Source organism: Palaemon carinicauda, chromosome 13 (genome assembly GCF_036898095.1).
Source record: "Palaemon carinicauda isolate YSFRI2023 chromosome 13, ASM3689809v2, whole genome shotgun sequence".
Lineage (NCBI taxonomy): Eukaryota > Metazoa > Arthropoda > Malacostraca > Decapoda > Palaemonidae > Palaemon > Palaemon carinicauda.
Genome location: NC_090737.1, coordinates 138,817,720 through 138,842,592, shown reverse-complemented (window position 1 = coordinate 138,842,592; position 24,873 = coordinate 138,817,720). Strand labels below are relative to the sequence as shown.

The 24,873-nt window shown below is 38.5% G+C and overlaps 1 protein-coding gene across 3 annotated transcripts in view; it reads right to left on the bottom strand.

Moving 5' to 3' along the window:
• Nucleotides 1–24,873, bottom strand: part of LOC137652520 (fibronectin type-III domain-containing protein 3a-like) — a 211,875-nt gene that overhangs the window by 2,115 nt on the left and 184,887 nt on the right. For all 3 annotated transcript variants that reach the window (XM_068385974.1, XM_068385975.1, XM_068385976.1), the window contains 10 exons: nucleotides 21,585–21,711; nucleotides 18,259–18,441; nucleotides 16,195–16,304; nucleotides 15,232–15,419; nucleotides 13,763–13,894; nucleotides 6,321–6,503; nucleotides 5,359–5,605; nucleotides 4,728–4,932; nucleotides 2,053–2,758; nucleotides 1,339–1,599 (listed from right to left, as the gene is read on the bottom strand). In XM_068385974.1, coding sequence (XP_068242075.1) covers nucleotides 1,339–1,599; nucleotides 2,053–2,758; nucleotides 4,728–4,932; nucleotides 5,359–5,605; nucleotides 6,321–6,503; nucleotides 13,763–13,894; nucleotides 15,232–15,419; nucleotides 16,195–16,304; nucleotides 18,259–18,441; nucleotides 21,585–21,711 — 2,342 coding nt within the window. The remainder of the gene's footprint in view (nucleotides 1–1,338; nucleotides 1,600–2,052; nucleotides 2,759–4,727; nucleotides 4,933–5,358; nucleotides 5,606–6,320; nucleotides 6,504–13,762; nucleotides 13,895–15,231; nucleotides 15,420–16,194; nucleotides 16,305–18,258; nucleotides 18,442–21,584; nucleotides 21,712–24,873) is intronic.

Below are 24,873 nucleotides of genomic sequence, written 5' to 3'. Positions count from 1 at the left end.
TTTCCTTCATCAAAATTCCTTTTATGACTCGAATTCACATTATAGCTAATCACTAACTTGAAGTATAAGGCCTTAATCTATAACTTCCATTTATACATTGTGAATTGTTGCGAGTATATACAGTACTATCTTGGCTTACGAGTATAATTCGTTCTGCAAGCGAGCTCGCAAGCTTAAAACTCTTGTAGATTAAAATTTTTTCCCTTTATAAATAAAGAAAATTCACCATTTATTGCAGACTTCCATAAATACAAAACATGAATCTTTAAAGGTTTTTAAATGCTAATTATCATACATATAACCACTAACACCAATAGAGGCAACGTAAACAATGAAAGCAGAATCACCAGAAAGGATCACGTTAAAATGGTACATATCCTAAAAAAGCTTTTATAGTTGTACTGAACTGCTTTGCCACCCATCAATATCATCAGCCCTTGGAAATTGACATAATAATTTTGAATGATAAAGGAACATAATTCACTACATAACCCATTAGAGATTGATTATGTGGTAATACTTTTTTGAGCTTCTTGGTTCTCAGACTACATCAGTATTTGTATTAACCTCCGATAAAAGAGATACTGAATAGCTATGAAAGATCTTATAAGTTTTCAAGGCTTCTTAAAAGCTAAAAGATGGTCCTGTTCATAGAATTTCCATTGCCAGCAAGGAATAGTGGCCTTAAGACTGGTGAGATCATTCATAACCACTACATAGTTACATCACTTAAGGAATAAAGAAAGCAAATGAAAACAAAATAAAAAAGCACACTCACATTATGACTCTATTCACGTCAAAAAACAAACTTTAGAAATAAAATTTCATGTAGTTATCCAACGAGACCATCTACATCTGCATCTCCTCCTAAACATTCAGCAATATTTACCATCAGGATGATATTTTCAACTGGTTAATAAATTTTTAGTAGACCACAAGCAAGAAGAAATTAATCTTGCTTATGTTTTACTTTAATACAGTACTGTATTACATTAACGTACACACATAAAACATAACGGATGTGAATGAAATCTGGAGAATCAAAATAACAGTAGGTGGCTAGCAATAATACTCCATGGAACAGAAAAATTTTGAAGAGTATGTGAACATTTAATCGAACTACCCAGACTCCTTTGAACAATGTGTGAATGGAAGATTGACGGGTGCATACCAAAGGGGGACAATATTTCTTGTCCCTTAAAAAAATAATAATAATAAGTCTTCTATAAGCTGTACTTGGTTGAACTTTACACTAATACTCTTTATCTTTATCATACAACATACTGAAAATTCCAGATTCTTCTTTAATCTTATACACAATACTCCAGTACCACTTACTTGTACAGTGTTTCTGGCAAGAGGTCATCCACAGTGAATTCAGTTTCGGGTCCTGGAGTAGTAACTATCTTATCTCCAATTTCCATCACATAATGCATGATGGGGTCACCATGATTAGCAGGTTCACCCCAGACGAATGTGATGGAAGTAGCAGCTGCTGTTGAAGAGATGTAAGCTACTGGGGAAGGAGGCGCAGCGGGAGTGGTTACCGTGGCATGAGTAGACCATGGTCCAGTGCCAACGTTGTTATTACACGAAACCCTGAAATTGAAAGTATAAGCTACAATAAAGACTATGTTTTAAATAGGTTGAGTTAAAAGTAATGGCTGCATCGGCAGAGTTTATTTTCTTACGCGTCGTAGTTTTTACTATTTTGTACCAAAAGTTTTACTTGAATTTTGTGAGAATATACTTGAGAAGTCTTCCCGCCGATTTTGTCATTCACCTGACTGATGAATTTTTCAAGTCTGCTGGCTGATTGCAGTGCTCTAGAGAAAAGAATTATCCGGAAAATAGAAAAATTGGATAAGAAAATAAACTCTGCCGATGCAGCCATTACTTTTAACTCAACCTGCCTAAAAGAGGGTCTCCTACCACGATACGTTTTAAATAATTATAAATATTTTGCCTTTTACTTTCAAATTATGTTTTCCTACAAAGGTTCAGATACAAGAAGAGGAATTCAAAACTTCAGACACTTAAAAACCTACTGACCTAAAGGCATACGTAGTGGCAGGAGCGAGGTTCCGTACTTCCGTTGTCGTAGCAGATCCTGTGTAGGCATTAGTAAATGTAAGCTCTGATTCAGGGTCTCCACAAGTCGATGAAGACTCGGATGATTCAGCGTGTAGACAAGAAACTTCTGCGACCTGCACGACGTACTGCTCAATACCGGCTCCATTATTTATTGGCTCTTCCCAAGCCAACTGTACAGAATGAGGACTTCTGCAAGCAAGATGGGGAGCGTGAGGAGCATCTGGAGGCCCTGCCCCACTCACTACCTCCAAGGGCTCCGACCACGACCCTGGTCCGATGCGGTTTACTCCACGCACCAAAAATATATAAGGCCTTCCTGGTAATAAACTAGCAACAGTACATTCGAGGTCTCTACCGCAGTACACCTGCTTCCTATCGTTGTCCGGAGCCATCATATCTATGTGGTACTCTGTGACGGCTGCTCCTCCATCGTATTCTGGAGCACACCACTGAAGCTGCAAAATAGAGGATTTGGGCTTCCCCAAGAGTCTTGGAGGTTGGCATTGACCAGGGCAAACTGCCTCGGTGCAGATAACAGCGATATCACTCCAGTCGCTCATTCCACCAGGACTCATACTTAATACTCTTACCCTATAATTGGTGCCAGGAGTAAGATCAGTGCATTCGGTTTCTAGCGTCTCCCCAGAGTAAATACATTCAAAACCTGTCGGAAAATAAGACAATAATTAGAGATTAAATACTGTATAACATTCCTACAAGATCTTCAAAACAATGAACTTAGTATTAAAACTATCCTTCATATCTTAAAACCAATTCGAACTGTAATTTAATACACCCATGTTATAATGTATTGAAACTTTTCTAGAGGAATTTTTGTCCAAATTTTTCTGGTACTTGGACTGTAAGCAAACTACTGTAAGTTATTTAGCGTGATTATCAAGTGCAAAATTCTATGTAAATTATATATACAAAAACAGTCTATCGTTATCTAAATCATCTTAAATCATCAAAAGAACACACCAACAAAAATAAATAGTGCAACCTTGGTTCCTAAAATATACTCATTAACTCAGTGGGCCACTTTAAACCAAAGATATAGAAAAACAAAAGCTTAAAAGGTCCTATTTTCACAATCATCTGTTCTGAGCTTCAGTGCATGAAGTGTGTTAGGTGTAGACATGCAAATAATTTGCAGGCATGGCGTTCTGGAACCGTTTCTATTTGTATATTGTTAAATCTGTAAATTACACGTTAATATTTGGGATCCATAATAATCTTCTGTACATAAATTATCGTTCGTCAAATGAGGCAATCATCTGCTTCTCGTTCCAGGATCTAGGAATGCGATGCCATTTAGAGGCAACGTATTTTAGGAGAGAGTTCCCTGTCACTCAAGTACTGTTGAAGAGTGTCATTGTCACAAAATTCCAATTCTACAAACCAGGCTTGACTTTTATTCATCTATCGCAATCCTGACAATTGGTAAAATTTTTATACTTGGCATCATGGCACACAAAATGGTTGAACTGTTTCTTGTACAGATTGCAATGGCTTAAAATCTTTTTGAATTTGCAATGGCTTAAAATCTTTTTGAATTTGCAATGGCTTAAAATCTTTTTGAATTTGCAATGGCTTAAAATCTTTTTGAATTTGCTTCTGCATCGAACTTTGAAAACTTTCCCCAATCCCCCTCTTTGTAATTAAAGCTTATTTTTAAATTGAGATGTTAATCGTACTTCAACTTTTAATTCAAGACGTTCGCCGATGTTTCATGTTGTACCGAAAATGGTTTCTCGATTCAGTTATTTGCTGGATTTAGTTATTACAAGTCTAATATGATCCATTCTTCAAGTTTTCAATTCTCCTGCTTCTCCAAATAAGCATCAAAGATTATCCCCTATTCCTTTGTAAATTATAACTGTCAAACAATTTTCCTAATCTTTTTACCAATATCTTTTCAAATTTTTAAGTACGTCCAACAGCAACTAATCTCCAGGAGTTTTTAGAATACAAAATGCTTACAGTCATAAGCACATCATACATCCAACCATAGGTAAACTATCTAACCCATGAACTTTTAAGTCACTGTCTTGCATGGACTTGATTGCTTCTCAGCCTTCAGCATATATTCATTGAAAGCAGCGTTGTAGACCAGCATACAGTACATTATATGGATAAATTCATTAATAAACATATCTATGAATTTTAATTTAAATAGAAATGATATGAATATAGATTCAGACCCTAAGCATGAAACTTCCGTAACACATTCAAGGATCAAAATGTTTTTTCAAGCCTGTATTTTGAAATTTCAACTTGTCAGGAAAACATACCATGAAAAACTTAGATAAAACACACAGTACAAGTAATTGCAGGACTGATAAGTGCGGCAGGGAATATATGGGGGTTCCTGGAATGGTTCCTAGGTACCTCGCTAGGGTGCAGGGGTGGTACACCTGGCTATCCAATCGGCGATTGGCGCGAGTTTTGAATTTTCTGCCGTGACGTCAGGGACGTAAGCTATATAGATATAACTACCGGGTGAGTCTTATGTTTAAAAAATACAGTACAGTTTATCACAGAGGTTTTTAATGATGTGAAACCTCTGAGAGAAAATTTTCTTATCCTAATAGATTCAATAAAAAAATCTCTTCCTCTACACAGGAGCTTACCATTGCCACGATCAATTTCAACCCTGTACGATGTTACGGGCGAGCCGCCATGGTCGGTTGGAGGAGACCAACAGACCGTGAACTTTGTTGCTTTGGTACGTCCTTTAACATTAATATTAGTCGGAGGCTTTGGCCGGTCTGGCAAGGTGCGATAACATGTGATGTCGGAGAACTGCGATGTACCCTCTTCATTATGAGAACATAACTGCAAAATAGCGTAAATAAAGATAAACAATATAAAAGGATGTTATTAACCCTTTTACCCCCCAGGCTCTTTGGAAATTTCCAACCCTTAACCCCCAAGGGGTTATTTTTTCCCCAGCACATTTTGCAGTATATTTTCTTTAAATTGCTCTAACAGCCTTAATTTTTGTCGTAGAGAGGTCAAGTTGGTCTCATTCTCTTGGAAAATGCCTGAATTTTTTCAAAAAATTATTAAAAATATGAAAAAAAAAAAATTTATAGCATTTTTTTGCAAGGACGTACCGGTACGTCCATGGGGGTAAAGAGATGAGTTTTGTGAAACGTACCAGTACGTCCTTTGGGGGTAAAAGGGTTAAAAGATGTCAAATCTATATAAAAATCATACTATCAACATATAATTACATGAAATTACACAAGCTTTACTTACTCTGAACTTATAATCAGCATTTCTTCGTAGCCCCTGACAGATATAGTGAGTCTCACGACCGTTGTAAACTGGTCGGAATCCATAGCCATTAAGCGAATCTTCCATTTGTAAAGTAAAAGATTCGTCCTCAGGCCTTTTCACCCAAGTCAAATTGAGCGAAGTAACCGAAGCGAGTTCCAAATTGGGAGGCGGCGGCTGAGACGGTACACTTCCGCAGGTGTAGGCCATAGTTTCTGCACTGAATTCACTGCAAAGATTTATAGGAAAAGCAATTTAACATTTGAGTTTTTACAGCATTCAACAGTATTCTGAACTTAGATAAGATAATTTGAAAATCATCCCAGAATAATGAATACTGAAAAATACAGTAGAATTCAGAAATTTTATCTAGAAAAAGCAATTTAACGTTTGAATCTTGAACAGCTTTCAACGGTACCCAGATCTTAGATAAGAACATATAAACATTTGAATCTTAAACAGCTTTCAAAGGTAGTCTGACCTTGGCTAAGATAATTCAAAAAGTATTCCAGTATACAGAATACTGTACTGAAAAATACATATGATAACAGTCTGTCTATAATTAAAAATAAATTTACAACTTTCACTAGCATTCTGACAAGAGTCCTTTTATAGTTTATATATGATATATCTGTTTTTGACGTTAAAATAGTTTATATAGGACATATCTGTTTTGACGCTCTTACTATTTTTAGAATGATATATTGTTAATTTATTCTCATCATTTATTCATAGCCTTATTTCCTTTCCTCACTGGGCTATTTTTCCATATTGGAGCCCTTGGGCTAATAGCATCTTGCTTTTCCAACTAGGGTTGCAGCTTAGCCAGTAATAATAATAATAATTGGATAAGATAATTCAGAAATCATTACAGTATGTTGAAAAATACAGTATATATATATGAGAAATCTAATTCTAAAAATAAACATTTCAGAGAGACAGACCTCCTGCCATGCTCATTAACCGCTGCAAGGCGGGCACGATAGCAAGTATTTGGCGTGAGCTTGCTCACAGTAAACTGCTTTCCTCGACCTTTGAACGCTTCAGTCCAATCATTATTACCACCTCCGCATATTTCTAAAATATAAGACGTCACTCGAGATCCATTATCTTTAACAGGGCACCACCTGGAAATGAAAAGAAAAACTTTTAATACAGATTTATCATCATCTCCTCCTCCTACGCCTATTGACGCAAAGGGCCTCTGTTAGATTTCAGCATTCGTCTCTATCTTTAGCTTTTAAATCAATACTTCTCCATTCATCATCTACTTCACGCTTCATAGTTACGCTTCATATACTATAAACAATTTTCCAATAAGTTTAAATAAAATACAGTGCACATGAAATATAGCAGGAGCCTGATACAACATAAATGAAAATTTAAAAATTATTTTAACATTGTTAGAATACAGAACTGTAGGACATATTTTTCAATATTTAATAATGTTACCAAAACAGGGGACAGCATATACAGTACTGTACATATTGCTGCACAAAAATTGTACTAAAAATATGCAATATAGAAAAAGAACTTACAAATATGGATAACTAATTCATAGGCCTTTTAAAAAAATAAAAATAATCTTTTCTTACCAGGATATGTAATTCTAATGATGCCATTCAAAACTTACAAATATGTTATTTTTATTAGTAAAATAAATTTTTGAATATACTTACCCGATAATCATGTAGCTGTCAACTCCGTTGCCCGACAGAATTCTATGGAGGGATACGCCAGCTATCACAATACTAGAAGGGGGTGTACTTACCAGCGCCACCTGTGGCCAGGTACTCAAGTACTTCTTGTTGACACCTCCTCAATTATTCCTCGGTCCACTGGTTCTCTATGGGGAGGAAGGGAGGGTCGATTAAATCATGATTATCGGGTAAGTATATTCAAAAATTTATTTTACTAATAAAAATAACATTTTTCAATATTAAACTTACCCGATAATCATGTAGCTGATTCACACCCAGGGGGGTGGGTGAAAACCAGTGTACAAGATTAAAGGATAGCTAAGTATCCCGTATTTCATATAATCAGTTATCCACAATAACAATGAAATAATAAGTACCTGGTAAGGAAGTCGACTTGAACCGTTACTCTGCCTTTAATAAGATCGTCTTCCTTACTGAGCGCAGCGTTCCTCTTGGGAGGCTGAATCAACTCAAAGGTGCTAAAGTATACAGGGCTGCAACCCATACTAAAGGACCTCATCACAACCTTTAACCTCGGCGCTTCTCAAGAAAGAATTGACCACCCGCCAAATCAACAAGGATGTGGAAGGCTTCTTAGCCGACCGTACAACCCATAAAAAGTATTCAAGAGAAAGGTTAAAAGGTTATGGGATTATGGGAATGTAGTGGCTGAGCCCTCGCCTACTACTGCATTCGTTGCTACGAATGGTCCCAGGGTGTAGCAGTACTCGTAAAGAGACTGGACATCTTTGAGATAGAATGATGCGAACACTGACTTGCTTCTCCAATAGGTTGCATCCATAACACTCTGCAGAGAATGGCTCTGTTTGAAGGCCACTGAAGTAGCCACAGCTCCCACTTCATGTGTCCTTACCTTCAGCAAAGCAAGGTCTTCTTCCTTCAGATGAGAATGTGTTTCTCTAATCAGAAGCCTGAATAGTAAGAAACTGAGTTCTTAGAACTTGGAAAAGAAGGTTTCTTGATAGCACACTATAAGGCTTCTGATTGTCCTTGTAAAGGTTAAGACCTTTTTAGATAGTACCTAAGAGCTCTAACTGGGCAAAGTACTCTCTTCAGATCATTCCCCACCAAGTTGGACAGGCTTGGGATCTCGAACGACTTAGGCCAAGGACGTGAAGGAAGCTCGTTTAGCAAAAACCGAGCTGCAAGGAACATGTAGCCGTTTCAGATGTGAAAACAATGATCCTGCTGAAGGCGTGGATCTCACTTACTCTTTTAGCTGTTGTCAAGCACACGAGGAAAAGAGTTTTTAATGTGAGGTCCTAAAAAGAGGCTGATTGGAGAGGTTCAAATCTTGATGACATAAGGAACCTTAGGACCACGTCTAGATTCCAGCCTGGAGTGGACAACCGACGTTCCTTTGAGGTCTCAAAAGACCTAGGGAGGTCCTGTAGATCTTTGTTGGTGGAAAGATCCAAGCCTCTGTGGCGGAAAACCGCTGCCAACATACTTCTGTAACCCTTGATCGTAGGAGCTGAAAGGGATCTTACTTTCCTTAGATATAACAGGAAGTCAGCAATCTGGGTTACAGTGGTACTGGTAGAGGAAACTGCATTGGTCTTGTACCAGCTACGGAAGACTTCCCCTATAGACTGATAGATTCTGAGAGTGGATGTTCTCCTTGCTTTGGCAATCGCTCTGGCTGCCTCCTTCGAAAAGCCCCTAGCTCTTGAGAGTCTTTCGAAAGTCTGAAGGCAGTCAGACAAAGAGCGTGGAGGATTGGGTGTACCTTCTTTACGTGAGGTAGACTTAGAAGGTTCACTCCTAGAGGAAGAGTCCTGGGAATGTCGACCAGCCATTGCAGTACCTCTAAGAACCATTCTCTCGCGGGCCAGAGCGGAGCCAACCAACGTCAGCCGTGTCCCTTTGTGAGAGGAGAACTTCTGAAGTACCCTGTTGACAATCTTGAACGGCGGGAATGCATACAGGTCGAGATGGAACCAATCCAGCAGAAAAGCATCCACGTGAACTGCTGCTGGGTCTGGAATCGGAGAACAATACAACAGGAGTCTCTAGGTTATCGAGGTAGTGAACAGATCTATGGTTGGCTGACCCCACAGGGCCCAAAGTCTGCTGCAAACATTCTTGAGAAGGGTCCACTCTGTGGGGATGACCTGACCCTTCCGTCTGAGGTGATCTGCCATGACATTCATACCGCCCTGAATGAACCTCGTTACCAGTTAGCTTTCGATCTTTAGACCAGATGAGTGGGTCCCTTGCGATCTAGAACAACTTCCACGAAAGAGTCCCTCCCTGCTTGAAGATGTAAGCCAGGGCTGTGGTGTTGTCAGAGTCCACCTCCACCACTTTGTGAAGCTGGAGGGACTTGAAGTTTATCAAGGCCAGAATAACCGCCAACAACTCCTTGCAATTGATGTGAAGTGTCCTTTGCTCCTGATTCCATGTTCCCGAGCATTCTTGTCCGTCCAAAGTCGCACCCCAGCCCGTGTCTGATGCGTCCGAGAGGAGACGGCGGTCGTGTTTCTGAACAGCCAAAGGTAGACTTCCTTGAGAAGAAAGCTGTTCTTACACCACGCGAGAGAAGACCTCCTCTCTTCGGAAACAGGAACTGAGACCGTCTCTAGCGTCCTGTCCTTTATCCAGTGAGCAGCTAGATGATACTGAAGGGGGGGGAGGTGGAGTCTCCCTAACACGATGAACAGGGCCAGCGATGAAAGTGTCCATGTTAGACTCATCCACTACCTGACAGCATCGGTTCCTTCTCAGCATGCTCTGGATGCATTCTAGGGCTTGGAAGATCCTTGGGGCCGACGGAAAAGTCCGAAAAGCTCGACTCTGAAGATCCATACCCAAGGAGACAATGGTCTGGGATGGGACGAGCTGAGACTCCTCAAAATTGACCAGGAGGCCCAGTTCCTTGGTCAGATCCATAGTCCATTTGAAAATCTCCAGACAGCGACGACTTGTGGGAGCTCTTAAAAGCCAGTCGTCTGACGGAGCCGGACACAAGATCATGGTACTGCTGCACAGTCTGTGAACTGTCAACCATGGGCAAGCGAGGAAGTACAGTGACAACCCGAATCTGTCTAGACTGTCTGGGTCGTACAGACAAACTCCTTATGGGGTTGCTGAGGTTGCCGCACTGCGTCACAACAAGTCACTTCTGTTGGTTGTTGAACGTCTTCCCCGTGACACATTGACTCCGTAAACAAAAAATCCTCTAACAAGGACTAAGCTTGGACTGCATGTCTTGTAACACAGCTCAAGGTCTATGGGAGCAGGTGTGGTAACAGACGGGATTAGCGACTGAAGTGGAACCATTACCTTCCCTGGAAGCATGTTATGCTTAAATAAAAGTCCATAGGAGGCTATGCAGCTAAAGGCTCTCTCCAAATGACAGAGTCCTCAAGGGAATATCAGAAGGAGGGAGAAAAGAACTTTCTCATCTACAGGGACCATATCCTAGAAAAGCTAAGTTCTCTCAGTGAGGGTTCACTGGTGCAAAAGCAGCAGACTAGAAGGCAACGTTATGAAACTGCTTGACAGTCTAGTGAGTTGGCAACAACCAAAGATGTGTGACTGAGAAGCATGCGGTAAGGTATGCAGAGCATGTTGTATGCAGAGCATGCTGTATGTAGAGCATGTTGTATGCAGAGCATGCTGAATGCAGAGCATGCTGTATGCAGAGCATGTTGTATGCAGAGCATGTTGTATGCAGAGCATGCTGAATGCAGAGCATGCTGTATGCAGAGCATGCTGTATGCAGAGCATGCTGTATGCAGAGCATGTTGTATGCAGAGCATGCTGTATGCAGAGCATGCTGTATGTAGAGCATGTTGTATGCAGAGCATGCTGAATGCAGAGCATGCTGTATGCAGAGCATGTAGTATGCAGAGCATGCTGTAAGCAGAGCATGTAAGGTAAGCAGAGCGTGTGCATGGCGTTTAACATTTCTCAGAAATTCCATGACCAGTGCTAGAGTGCTTTATGCATGCTTGCATGGGGTTTTAATATCAACATAATATATACCTTACATTCATAACTCATGATTCATATTTTTGCCATATTTTGCGATATTGTTAAAAATATATTGCCAGGAATACAAATATATTTTTATAAGTAATACAAATAACCTCCATTATCATAAGGTTTGAAAATGGAGGTAAGGTATGCTGAACAGCAGAGTCAGAACGAGCTGGAACAACAATAGTTGTGGTTTCCTCTTCAAGACTCTGTTGAGGGAACACCTGAGGCTCAGTCTGCAAAGGCTGATCAAAGGAAGTAGCAGAAGGTAGGCGCATGGGTGGAGGAGGCTGACTCCTGGCATGAGTGGCTGAACTCAAGGGTTGCGCTTGCTGAGTGGTTGGCGGATGCGCAGTAGCAAGTTCCTGAGGAACGAGTTGAGGTTCCTGCGGTGTGAGCTGAGAGCGAAAAGGTAGTGGCTGCGCAGAACGCAGTAAAAATCTCGCAAGTTGAGGCTCCTGAGGCGCAAGGCTAAGGTGTTGAGGTGCTTGCCTTGAGGAGGGTTGAGCTCGCTGCAGCGAGAGCTGAGGAGACTGTCTCATGGACGGGAGAGGTTGTTGTACCTCAACCGAGTGTTGCATCACTGGTGGAGCAGCAAGTGGAGGCGGAGGAAGAGAGGTATAATCCTCCTGATCCCATTGTAAAGGTTGCCTTAAGGAAGGCGGAGGCTGAACACCACTGGGAACAGCAAACTCAGAACGTGGCTCAACATCGTACGCCTGGCAGGTGGTACTGCGATCAGGCGGAGCGAGCGCAGGCGGAGGGAGTGTAGGCGGAGGCGGAGGCGCAACACTCTCAGCCCGACACTCACGCATCAAGTCCGAAAGCTGTGCTTGCATGGACTGTAGTAGAGTCCACTTGGGGTCGGCAGAAACTACAGTAGGCTGAGGTAAAGCCTTAACAGTCGAGCTCTGTTGTGGCAGAACCTTACTCCTCTTAGGCGGAGTGCATTCAACTGATGACTGAGGAGAGTCAGAGCTAACCCAATGACTGCATCCGGGTTGTTGAACTCTAACTTCGTACGTCTGGCATAGGTCTGGACTTTACGTTTAAGAGGTCTTGAGACCTGAGACCAGCGTTTTCTCCCCTAAATTTCTTCTGCAGACGAGCAAAATAAGGGCTCAATCGTCTGCGGGTGGGAGTGACGGTCTCGGTAAGACACGCCCACAACCACCGAGGATACTTCTGTGCGCCGATCAAGGCCTGCTGAACCCTTCTGCCCTTCGACATTGCTTCTCCCCTGGGCTTGGGAGCTTGCAAGAGGTCCCGGACTGGGAGGACGACTGGCGCGCACAGAAGTACCCTCACGCACAACACTGACACACTTTGCGCTAATCACTTATCACTTTGATTTTCTGTTTGCACTTATTTCACTGAACTCGAAACTTTAAGTGGTTTGTACCTGAAACACGCAATTCTATCCTTTCTCAAAAGTTAGTAATTGCGAAAACAGAATTACAATGTAACAGAAAAATCTAATGAAAGATAAATAATTCAGTGGCTGGAAAGAGACTAAACACTAGATCACTCTAGAAACGTTTACCTTCTTCCCCTAAAGAGAATAGGGAGAAGAGCAAAAACGATAACAACGTTACTCGCTTGAATGAAACGTTTATCCTCCTCTTTCTCCCTCCGTCTCTATCTCTCTCTCTCTCTCTCTCTCTCTCTCTTGACTTAGAACCTGAGAGAAGAGCCCAATCATATATATCGTTAAAACATATTATTGTTAAAGGAAAAAACTGAAAATTTCCCAAAATGAAAAGTTCCTTTATTAGGATTAAAACCATTAAGTTAAGAAAGAATGAACAAAACGCTAGACACGGTTACTCTTACTGCAACGTGAAACCGTGAAAATTCTTTCTCTATCGTAACGATAGAGCGCAAGTTGAACGTTCTGAACGTCAACAACTGCAGAGACAAAACAAAACGTTAGTTCAACTTTGAAAACAGTACGAGACTATCAAAGAAATTCTTTCAAAGACATTAAAATAGCATAATATGTTAACAGGTAAAACCAAGACCGCCTACTATTAGGAAGGTCGAATATAAACAAATATAAAAATTAATTTTAATAAGTTTATAATAAAAGGAAGTTAATCGAAGAGGCCTATAAGAGGCGGAGAGATATAAAATAAATCTATAACTTTTGTTAAGCAAAATTAAGAAAGAGAGTCTATACTCTTAGACACCAACACTTCCGTCTAAGGGAAGGGTCGGCCATTTAAAGGTGAAAGAGAGTTCATACTCTCTTCGTCACCATAATTAATCAAATTAATTCCAAAAGCTAACTAAGCTAATATAGAAGTTTCCAGTAAAGCGACAGCCGAAATCAAAGAGAAATACTTCACCAAAGTCGTGAAAATACTCCAAGAACATAAGCGTATCCCAGAACGTCTTGCCGGAAGCACGACAGAGGAATAATTGAGGTGGTGTCAACAAGAAGTACTTGAGTACCTGGCCACAGGTGGCGCTGGTAAGTACACCCCCTTCTAGTATTGTGATAGCTGGCGTATCCCTCCATAGAATTCTGTCGGGCAACGGAGTTGACAGCTACATGATTATCGGGTAAGTTTAATATTGAAAAATGGATAACTTATTCATAGGCCTTTTAACCTATAAATCTGTATTTCCCATATCAGGGGATTAGCCAAGTCATTTTTTTTTCTCTCTTCATCACTTACCTAAACTGCAAGGAGGTTTTTGCTTTGTGTATAACTTTCGGTATCTGGGGGGTGTCAGGCACTGTCGACTGAGTATGGAATGTTGTTACATTGGTGGGATCGCCCCTTACGTCACCGCATACACACTGCAAACTAGAAAAAAAAGGAAGGTTTTATTAACGGTAAAATCCCTAAATGCTTAGAAGTAAACTTCAATATTCTATAGTCCATTTCTTTTAGCGAGGCAGATTTGCACCGACTCGCAGCGGTGCCCTTTTAGCTCGGAAAGGTTCCTGATCGCTGATTGGTTGGACAAGATAATTCTAACCAATCAGCGATCAGGAAACTTTTCCGAGCTAAAAGGGCACCGTTGCGAGTCTGTGCAAATCTGCCTCACTAAAAGAAATGGACTATAGTAGACTGGTTGGTTCAAGAATATGTCAAAGAAAAGATTTATTCCTAGAAAAATCCTTAAAAGGCTTAGAGTAAACTTGAATGTTCTAGAAGACTGTTTAGTTTAAGAATAAGCACAAAAAAAGAGTTTTATTCCCAGGAAAACTCTAGAAAGCTTAGAGGAAACTTCAGCATTCCAATAGACTGGTTGGTTTAAGAATGTGCCATAAAAAAAAAATTCAGCGAAACCCTTAAAATCTTATAAGTTCAGCATTCTAGTAGACCGGTTGGTTCAAGAATATGATAAAAAAAGGTTTTTTTCACAGTAAAACCCTAAAAAATCTTAAAAGTTCAGCATTCTAGTAGACTGGTTGGTTAAAGAATATGCCAAAAGTTTTTTTTTTTTTCATCGTAAACCCGTAAAATGCTTCAAAGTTAGGCTCGGTATTCTAGTAGAACAGTTGGTTTAAGAATGGGCCGAAAAAAAAGTTTTATTCGCAGTAAAACCCTAGAGAGATTAGAAGTTCTACATTCTAGTAGACTGGTTAGTTAAAGAATAGACCAAAAGTTTTTTTTTTTTCATAGTAAAACCGTAAAATGCTTCAAAGTTAGGCTCGGCCTTCTAGCAGACAGGTTGGTTTAAGAATATGCCGATAAAGTTTTATTCGCAGTAAAAACCTAAAGAGATTAGAAGTTCCACATTCTAGTAGACTGGTTGGTCTACAAATATGCCAAAAAGAGAAGTTTTATTCACCATAAAACTCTAAAGAGCTTAAAAGTAAAGCTAAGCATTCTAGTAGGCAACTGGTTTAAGAATATGCCATACTGTAAGTTTGATAATTTTTTTTTTTTTTTTTTTACAGTAAAGCGCTAAAAAGCTTAAAAGTTAAGACTCGGATCTAGTAGACTGGCTGGTTTAAGAATATGCCGAAAAGGTCTTCTTTTCCCAGTAAAACCCTAAAATGCTTAAAAATTAGGCTCTGATCTAGTGGACTGGCTGGTTTAAGAATATACCAAAAAAAGTTTTACAGAAGTTAAGTTCAGCATTCTAGTTGCCAACTGGTTTACAGATGTCATACTGTAAGTTTGATACTTACTAGACCTTATAATCTGTGGCTGGTTTGAGGTCATTGAGGGCTAGCTTGGTCGCAGCAACAGTCATATACAAGCCGTTGTTTAGGAAGACATCGTAAAGTATCTCTGAACCTGCAGCCTCGTCGTGGAGTCCACTTAAGTCTGGGGCAGTCCACTGCACGACTGCTTTATACGGGGTTATGTCGAGTACCTACACAGACAAAATATGATTAGTCGAGTCAAATAAAATTTAACCTTATTACCCCCAAGCTATTTGGAACTTTCCAACCCTTAACCCCCAGGCGTTTTCATTTTCATGCACATTTTGCAATATATTTCTTTTTAAATTGCGCTAACAGCCTTAATTTTCGTCAGAGAGGTCAGGTTGGTCTCATTCTTTTGGAAAATGCCTGAAGTTTCTCAAAAAGTTATCAAAAATAGGCAAAAAAAAATATAATTAGCCGTTTTTTCAAGGACGTACCGGTACGTCCATGGGGGTAAAGGGACGAGTTTTGTGAAACATACCAGTACGTCCATTGGAGGTAAAAGGGTTAATAGATATTATTGAGACATGAAACCATATTTTTATGTATAAGTAATTGCTACGTACATTAAGTACCGAGAGACAAAATTATATGACTAGCAAATTCAAATAATATTCAATAGATCGATAAATTAAACCAGAGTTTTCTCTATAAAGTAATTGCTATAAACCATATTTTTATATATGAACAGTTGAGAGAGAAAATGTCCTTGTATATTTCTATGATGGATATAAGATACAGAATACTGTACCAAGAACTAACTTTCAGTAGCAATACAAACCAAATGGTGTGCCACAGTAGACACCCAATTTATAACAACTACCCTTTAGATATTCCAGAAATCAAATGGAAATTTAAAATGTATGATGCTAAACTTGAAATCAACTTGTATACTTCCTAATTAAGATTTTATCTTGACAATGAATTAAACGCTAAAGTTACCTTGGGTAATTTAACCTGAGAGAGCAATTGGTGGAGGTTATTTCTTGCGTCGGCCCCATCCTCCGCCATTACAACCTCCTCTTCCGTTCCATTCTTACAACCTACAGGTTCTGAGAAAAAGGAAAAAGAAAAATTATTATTATTACAATATTATCATTCTTGCTAAGCTACAACCTTAGTTGGAAAAGCAGAATGCTATAAGCCCTGGAGCCCCGAACAGGGAAAATACCCAAGTGAGGAAAGGAAACAAGGAAAAATAAAATATTCCCCAACAGGGAAAATAGCCCAGTGAGGAACGGAAACAAGGAAAAATAAAATATTCCCCAACAGGGAAATAGCCAAGTGAGGAAAGGAAACAAGGAAAACTAAAATATTCCCCAACAGGGAAAATACCCAAGTGAGGAAAGGAAACAAGGAAAAATAAAATATTTCAAGAACAGTAACAAAGTATTTCCTATATAAACTATAAAAACTTTGACAAAACAAGAGGAAGAGAAATTAGATAGAATAGTGTGCCCTAGTGTACCCTCAAGCAAGAGAACTCTAACCCAAAACAGTGGAAGACCATGGTACAGAGGCTATGGCACTACCCTAGACTAGAGAACAATAGTTTGATTTTGGAGTAGCCTTCTCCTAGAAGGGCTGCTTACCATAGCTAAAGTCTCTCTTCTACTTTTAACAAGAGGAGAGTAGCCACTGAACAATTAGTGCAGTAGTTAACTATCACAGATTAGAAATAAAGCAATTTCTACCAAAGTTACGACCTGAGGGTATCAAGCAATGGCAGTTGATCAACGCAGATTTTTACCAACGAGATTTATTGTATATCAAGTCGTGTATGTGACAATGCTGGGCTTACAGTTTGAGTCTGGTGACCAACATTTCCAAAGTGTCATCTCATTTCTTGTAAATGTCCAGGCATCAATGAACAGCAAATTTTGGAAAATTATCAATTTGGAAAATTTTCATACAAGTTTAATCAATCATAGATGATAAATATACAGTACTTAACGAGATGAAAAATTGTAAAAACACAGTTTATTTGTTCATTAATGACTGCCTGGACCTTGTCTCAGACTAAAAGTCACAGCTCCCCAAATAATTAGTATTGAAAAATAAAGATAATTAATCTAAAAATAATTTCTTAGGGGGATACACTTTTATGCAAGAATAATTTTAATATAAATGATGCCTCAACAACTGTACATATGTTTCATATTTAGTTCTCGTAATTCTTCTGATGGTGATCTTTCAGTGCTACTTTCTGCATCAAACAAGACTTCCATAATCTATCATTCAATCCAATTGACATCCAAATTCATTGGCTGCCATAAGACTGGCAAAGAGCCGAGTATTGTCACTAATATTCATATCAAAAATAGATTTATTGAAACTTATATGGGAGTCCCTAGCCAAACAGTGTATACTTTCATCCTGTCTTTTCATAAAGGACAAAATTTCTAATACTGAACTAAGCAATTTTAGATTGGATTATAAAATTTAGGCCTCAAGCCAGGCAATCCAGCATCAAAGGCCACTCAGGGCTATATGATACAAATTAATGCCTACTTTTCATCCTTTCTGTTTTCATAAATATGGCAAGATTTTTAATACGTAAAGAGGAGAGGTCCCCTTCTTTGTTTCATTTGTTTGATGTCGGCTACCCCCCAAAATTGGGGGAAGTGCCTTGGTATATGTATGTATGTTAAAACTCTCAGAATAACATAAGTTTTGTTCAGTGCCAACAGATAAATGGTAAGTTGAAAGTCTACTAAATTCTATTTCCTCTAAAACATCTACATTTTTCATCCTTTCTGTTTTCATAAATACGGCAAAATTTTTAATACGTAAAGAGGAAAGATCCCATTTTATGTTTCATTTGTTTGATGTCGGATAACCCCCAAAATTGGGGGAAGTGCCTTGGTATATGTATGTATATTAAAACTCTCAGAATAACATATGAAGTTTTGTTCAGTGCCAACAGATATTGAATGGCAAGTTGAAAGCCTACTAAAACTTATACATGTTCCACTTTCTCTAAAACTAACAAAATTTTCCACCCACCTTTCTTAGGGGAGAGTGGTGGTGTGTTTTGGAGACTATTGGATCCTGACTTGTGTTGCTGGCTTGGGGGTCGCTGGTAATATTTGCCACGCACCTTGTCAAACTGACGAATGTGTCCATGCCGGTCTGGTTTCATGGGATATGGCCGGTCTGGTTTCATGGGATATGCAGGTGGGGGCGATGCTGAAATGGAAATAGCCACATTACTAATTATCATTATTAATATTAGCTAAGCTACAACCCTAGTTGGAAAAGCAGGATTCTATAATCCCAAGGGATCCAACAGGGAAAATAGCCCAGTGAGGAAAATAAATAAGGAAACAATATTGTTAGAGTGCACCTTCAAGCAAGAGAACTCTCAACTGGAAGACCTAGTACAGAAGCTATGGCACAACCTAAGATTAGAGAACAATGGTTTGATTTTGCAGTGTTCTTGTGGAAGAGTAGCTCACCATAGCTAAAGTTTCTCTTCTACCCTTAGCATGTTCAATGTAATGTAGCTATTGAACATACAAAATCAGTACCACCATGTGATTATTATTTTCATTATTATTACTTGCTAAGCTACAAATCTAGTTGGAAAAGCAGGATGCTATAAGCTCAGGGGTTCCAACAGGGAAAATAATTAATTATTAATAATGGTCTTGTTCAGAGCTAATTCAAATAGAATTTCACTTTCAAATTGGTGGTTGTACATGTATTCACGATCTTCAATATCTCAATTTTAACCAAGTCATTAGTTCAAATACCTAATAGGTTAATCTAGACAAACATTTGATAAATTAAATATTGGATATGGTTATTAAAAACAATGTTTAAGGTGATTTATTCATGCTACTTATAATCACTACCCACTTTTGGGACCTAATATTAGACAGTACTTTTAATCACTACCCACTTTTGGGACCTAATATTAGACAGTACTTTTAATCACTACCCACTTTTGGGACCTAATATTCGACAGTACTTATAATCACTACCCACTTTTGGGACCTAATATTCGACAGTACTTATAAATCACTACCCACTTTTGGGACCTAATATTCGACAGTACTTATAATCACTACCCACTTTTGGGACCTAATATTCGACAGTACTTATAAATCACTACCCACTTTTGGGACCTAATATTCGACAGTACTTATAAATCACTACCCACTTTTGGGACCTAATATTCGACAGTACTTATAAATCACTACCCACTTTTGGGACCTAATATTTGACAGTACTTATAATCACTACCCACTTTTGGGACCTAATATTCGACAGTACTTATAATCACTACCCACTTTTGGGACCTAATATTCGACAGTACTTATAATCACTACCCACTTTTGGGACCTAATATTCGACAGTACTTATAAATCACTACCCACTTTTGGGACCTAATATTCGACAGTACTTATAATCAATACCCACTTTTGGGACCTAATATTCGACAGTACTTATAAATCACTACCCACTTTTGGGACCTAATATTCGACAGTACTTATAATCACTACCCACTTTTGGGACCTAATATTCGACAGTACTTATAAATCACTACCCACTTTTGGGACCTAATATTCGACAGTACTTATAAATCACTACCCACTTTTGGGACCTAATATTCGACAGTACTTATAATCAATACCCACTTTTGGGACCTAATATTCGACAGTACTTATAAATCACTACCCACTTTTGGGACCTAATATTCGACAGTACTTATAATCAATACCCACTTTTGGGACCTAATATTCGACAGTACTTATAAATCACTACCCACTTTTGGGACCTAATATTCGACAGTACTTATAAATCACTACCCACTTTTGGGACCTAATATTCGACAGTACTTATAATCAATACCCACTTTTGGGACCTAATATTCGACAGTACTTATAAATCACTACCCACTTTTGGGACCTAATATTCGACAGTACTTATAAATCACTACCCACTTTTGGGACCTAATATTCGACAGTACTTATAATCACTACCCACTTTTGGGACCTAATATTCGACAGTACTTATAAATCACTACCCACTTTTGGGACCTAATATTCGACAGTACTTATAATCAATACCCACTTTTGGGACCTCATATTCGACAGTACTTCTAATCACTACCCACTTTTGGGACCTAATATTCGACAGTACTTATAATCACTACCCACTTTTGGGACCTAATATTCGACAGTACTTATAAATCACTACCCACTTTTGGGACCTAATATTCGACAGTACTTTTAATCACTACCCACTTTTGGGACCTAATATTCGACAGTACTTATAAATCACTACCCACTTTTGGGACCTAATATTCGACAGTACTTATAATCAATACCCACTTTTGGGACCTAATATTCGACAGTACTTATAAATCACTACCCACTTTTGGGACCTAATATTCGACAGTACTTTTAATCACTACCCACTTTTGGGACCTAATATTCGACAGTACTTATAAATCACTACCCACTTTTGGGACCTAATATTCGACAGTACTTATAAATCACTACCCACTTTTGGGACCTAATATTCGACAGTACTTATAAATCACTACCCACTTTTGGGACCTAATATTCGACAGTACTTCTAATCACTACCCACTTTTGGGACCTAATATTCGACAGTACTTATAATCAATACCCACTTTTGGGACCCCATATTCGACAGTACTTCTAATCACTACCCACTTTTGGGACCTAATATTCGACAGTACTTATAATCACTACCCACTTTTGGGACCTAATATTCGACAGTACTTATAATCAATACCCACTTTTGGGACCTAATATTCGACAGTACTTTTAATCACTACCCACTTTTGGGACCCAATATTCGACAGTACTTATAATCGCTACCCACTTTTGGGACCTAATATTCGACAGTACTTATAATCACTACCCACTTTTGGGACCTAATATTCGACAGTACTTTTAATCACTACCCACTTTTGGGACCTAATATTAGACAGTACTTATAATCACTACCCACTTATAGGACCTAATATTCGACAGTACTTATAATCACTACCCACTTTTGGGACCTAATATTCGACAGTACTTATAATCACTACCCACTTTTGGGACCCAATATTCGACAGTACTTATAATCACTACCCACTTTTGGGACCTAATATTCGACAGTACTTATAATCACTACCCACTTATAGGACCTAATATTCGACAGTACTTATAATCACTACCCACTTTTGGGACCTAATATTCGACAGTACTTACAATCACTACCCACTTTTGGGACCTAATATTCGACAGTACTTACAATCGCTACCTAAAACAATTATTATCTCTTAAGACCCAATATTCGACAGGACTTACGCTGTGTCAAGGGAGGTGACATGACAGGCGAATACTGTGCTGGTGGCTGGTACGGGGACCCATAGCCCTGCGGAGGGGGTCCAGGTGGCGGTCCATAGAAAGGAGGTCCCTGCCCTGCGTTTGGACCCTGAAAAGTAAATGTTTTTCCTTAGTTTTTATATCATAAAATTGGGAAAAAACGAGACATACAAAAATACAAAATCAAAATTGGGGAAAAAAATGAGACATACAAAAATACAAAATCAAATTTCATCACTTCAAGTATACCTTGACTAGTGTATGTGACCCGTCAAAATGACTTAATTACTCAGATATACTGTACAGTATATGAACACACAGATTCGACCACTTCCCACTCCCTTTCCTACACAAGGTTTAAAGGTTTAAAAGCTTAAAGGACACTCATGAATGGCAGAGGCAAGGGACAGTGACACTGCCGAGGCAAGGGACAGTGACACTGCCCTAGCAAGCAGGACAATGCCCTAGAGACTGACCATATTACATAGGATCAGCGCCCAAGGCCCTCTCCACCCAAGCTACGACATGGGAGGGCCAGGCAATGGCTGCTGATGACTCAGCAGATACTTATAGGTTACCCCCCCCCATTCTTAGCTGACTAGGATGGTAAGGATGTAGACACTAAAGGAACTAACGAGTCTGAGCGGGACTAACCCCCGTCTGGCAAACACCAGGCAGAGATGTTACCATTCAGGCAATAATATTATATATATATATATATATATATATATATAGAGAGAGAGAGAGAGAGAGAGAGAGAGAGAGAGAGAGAGAGAGAGAGAGAGAGAGACTTGCTTTTAATTATATAAGGGAGATACTGTATATTATCTTCTGCATACATTGAACAACCTTGGACTTAACTATGCACACAAATAAAATCATTAATTAAGCAAAGCAGCAACAAAACAGTAAGAATAAATTGCAGAAATATATAAATCATGCACCAAACCCACTACTTGAAAAAAATGAAACCTGAAAATATTAAAAACTGTAGATATTCTAAGACTAACATGATTACTTGATAAAGTACTTAAAACACATTGTAACCCTATTCACAAGTCTTAAAAATGCCATGTCACTTCTAGGGTTATGATGGCCTGGTGGTAGCGTCCTTGCCTGGTGATTGTCAGACTGTGGTTCGAGTACCACTCAAACTCGTTACTTCCTTTAGTCGCTGCAACCTCACCATCCTTGTGAGATATGGATGGGGTGTGTGAGAGCCTATAGGTCTACCTGTTGAGTCATCAGCAGCCATTGCCTGGCCCTCCTTGGTCCTAGCTGGAGAAGGGGGCTTGGGCGCTGATATGCAATATGGCCAGTCTCTAGGGCATTGTCCTGCTTGATAGGGCAATGTCACTGTCCCTTGTCTCTGCCATTCATGAGCGGCCTTTAAACCTTTAAACTAGGATGTTTCTTATATATCATATATAGAACTATATAGATTAAAGGTTTAAAGGCCACTCATGAATGGCAGAGGCCAGGGACCGTGACATTGCCCTATCAAGCAGGACAATGCACTAGAGACTGACCATATATACATATGATCAGCAAGCCACCTCTCCATCCAAGCTAGGCCCAAGGAGGGTCAGGCAATGGCTGCTGATGATTTAGCAGATAGAACTATAGGCTCCCCCCCCATCCTTAACTCACAAGGGTCAGAGACGTTATCACATAGGCCACCAGAACCATTAATTGTGCATATACAGGTTTAAAGTCTGCTCATGAATGGCAGAGACAAGGGACAAAGCCCTTTAGACATCATATATGGATATAACCAACGCACAAGACTCCTCTCCAACAATTTAGGACCAGGGAGGGCCAGGCAATGGCTGCTGACGAATCACCAATAGGCTCCCTAGCTTGATTGGGTCACTAACCCCAGTCCAATATATCGCCAGACAGGAACGTTTGCAATAGGCCAACACAACATTGTGAGATATTCAATGGAAAATTCAATAAACTTTAAATATATATCCAATGGCTAACTCTGTATAACTTGATGCTTTCCAATTTGTGCAAGTGGTTAAAATGAAAAGCAGAGTCTCTTGATTATTCAAATACCACCTAAAATTCTAAGCTATTATGCCTATTCATGAGTCGTTGTTGTAGATATTCTGAGTAACTAAATGATTATATGTGGATGAAGACCAGGAATGTAAAAACCATATTAATATACATTTCCAGGATATTTAAGTTTAATTCATTATCATTATTATTATTATTATTATCATTAAACAATATATCACGATTTACTACTTATCATAACTCATATTACAAAAGACAAATTTTAAAGTAACTGCAAAAAGCATCAATTTCAGAAGAAAATATAAAAAGAATATATATATATATATATATATATATATATATATATATATATATATATATATATATATATATAATATAATGTAAATAAAGAATATATAAATAAATGAAAATAATGAAATATATATTATATAAAAATATAAATACAAATATGAAAAAATATAAAAATATACTAAAATAAAAATGATAAAATATCTTATATAAAAATACAAATATAAAAATATAATATAAAAAATATAAAAATATAATATGAATAAAGATAATTAATAAAAATAATATAAAAATATAAAACTTGACCAATATCTCCTTATTCTTAATTATTCTTCAATATCTTTTCCTCTATTCATAAGGTCTAGTATATAAAGAATTTATTTATAAAATGTATAATATTCCTCCTAGCAAACTTCCGTCACTTATATCAGCCATAACAACGCTCTCATGTGATTATCACCTCTGCTGATGATGACTTTACCATGTCTCTCTCTCTCTCTCTCTCTCTCTCTCTCTCTCTCTCTCTCTCTCTCTCTCTCTCTCTCTCTCTCTCCTCTCTCTCTCCTCTCTTTCTCTTTCTCTCTTTCATTTGTCTATCTTTCTTTTTCTCTCTTCTCTTTCTTTCTCTATTTCATTTGTCTATCTCTCTTTTTCTCTCTTCTCTTTCTTTCTACCTCACTCTTCTTTCTTTCTCTTTTCTCTTTCTTTCTCTTTTACTTGCTCTCACTTTTCTCTCTTTCTCTCTTCTATCTTTCTTTCTCTCACTTTTTTATCTTTCTTTCTCTCACTTTTTTATCTTTCTTTCTCTCACTTTTTTATCTTTCTTTCTCTCACTTTTTTATCTTTCTTTCTCTCACTTTTTTATCTTTCTTTCTCTCACTTTTTTATCTTTCTTTCTCTCACTTTTTTATCTTTCTTTCTCTCACTTTTTTATCTTTCTTTCTCTCACTTTTTTATC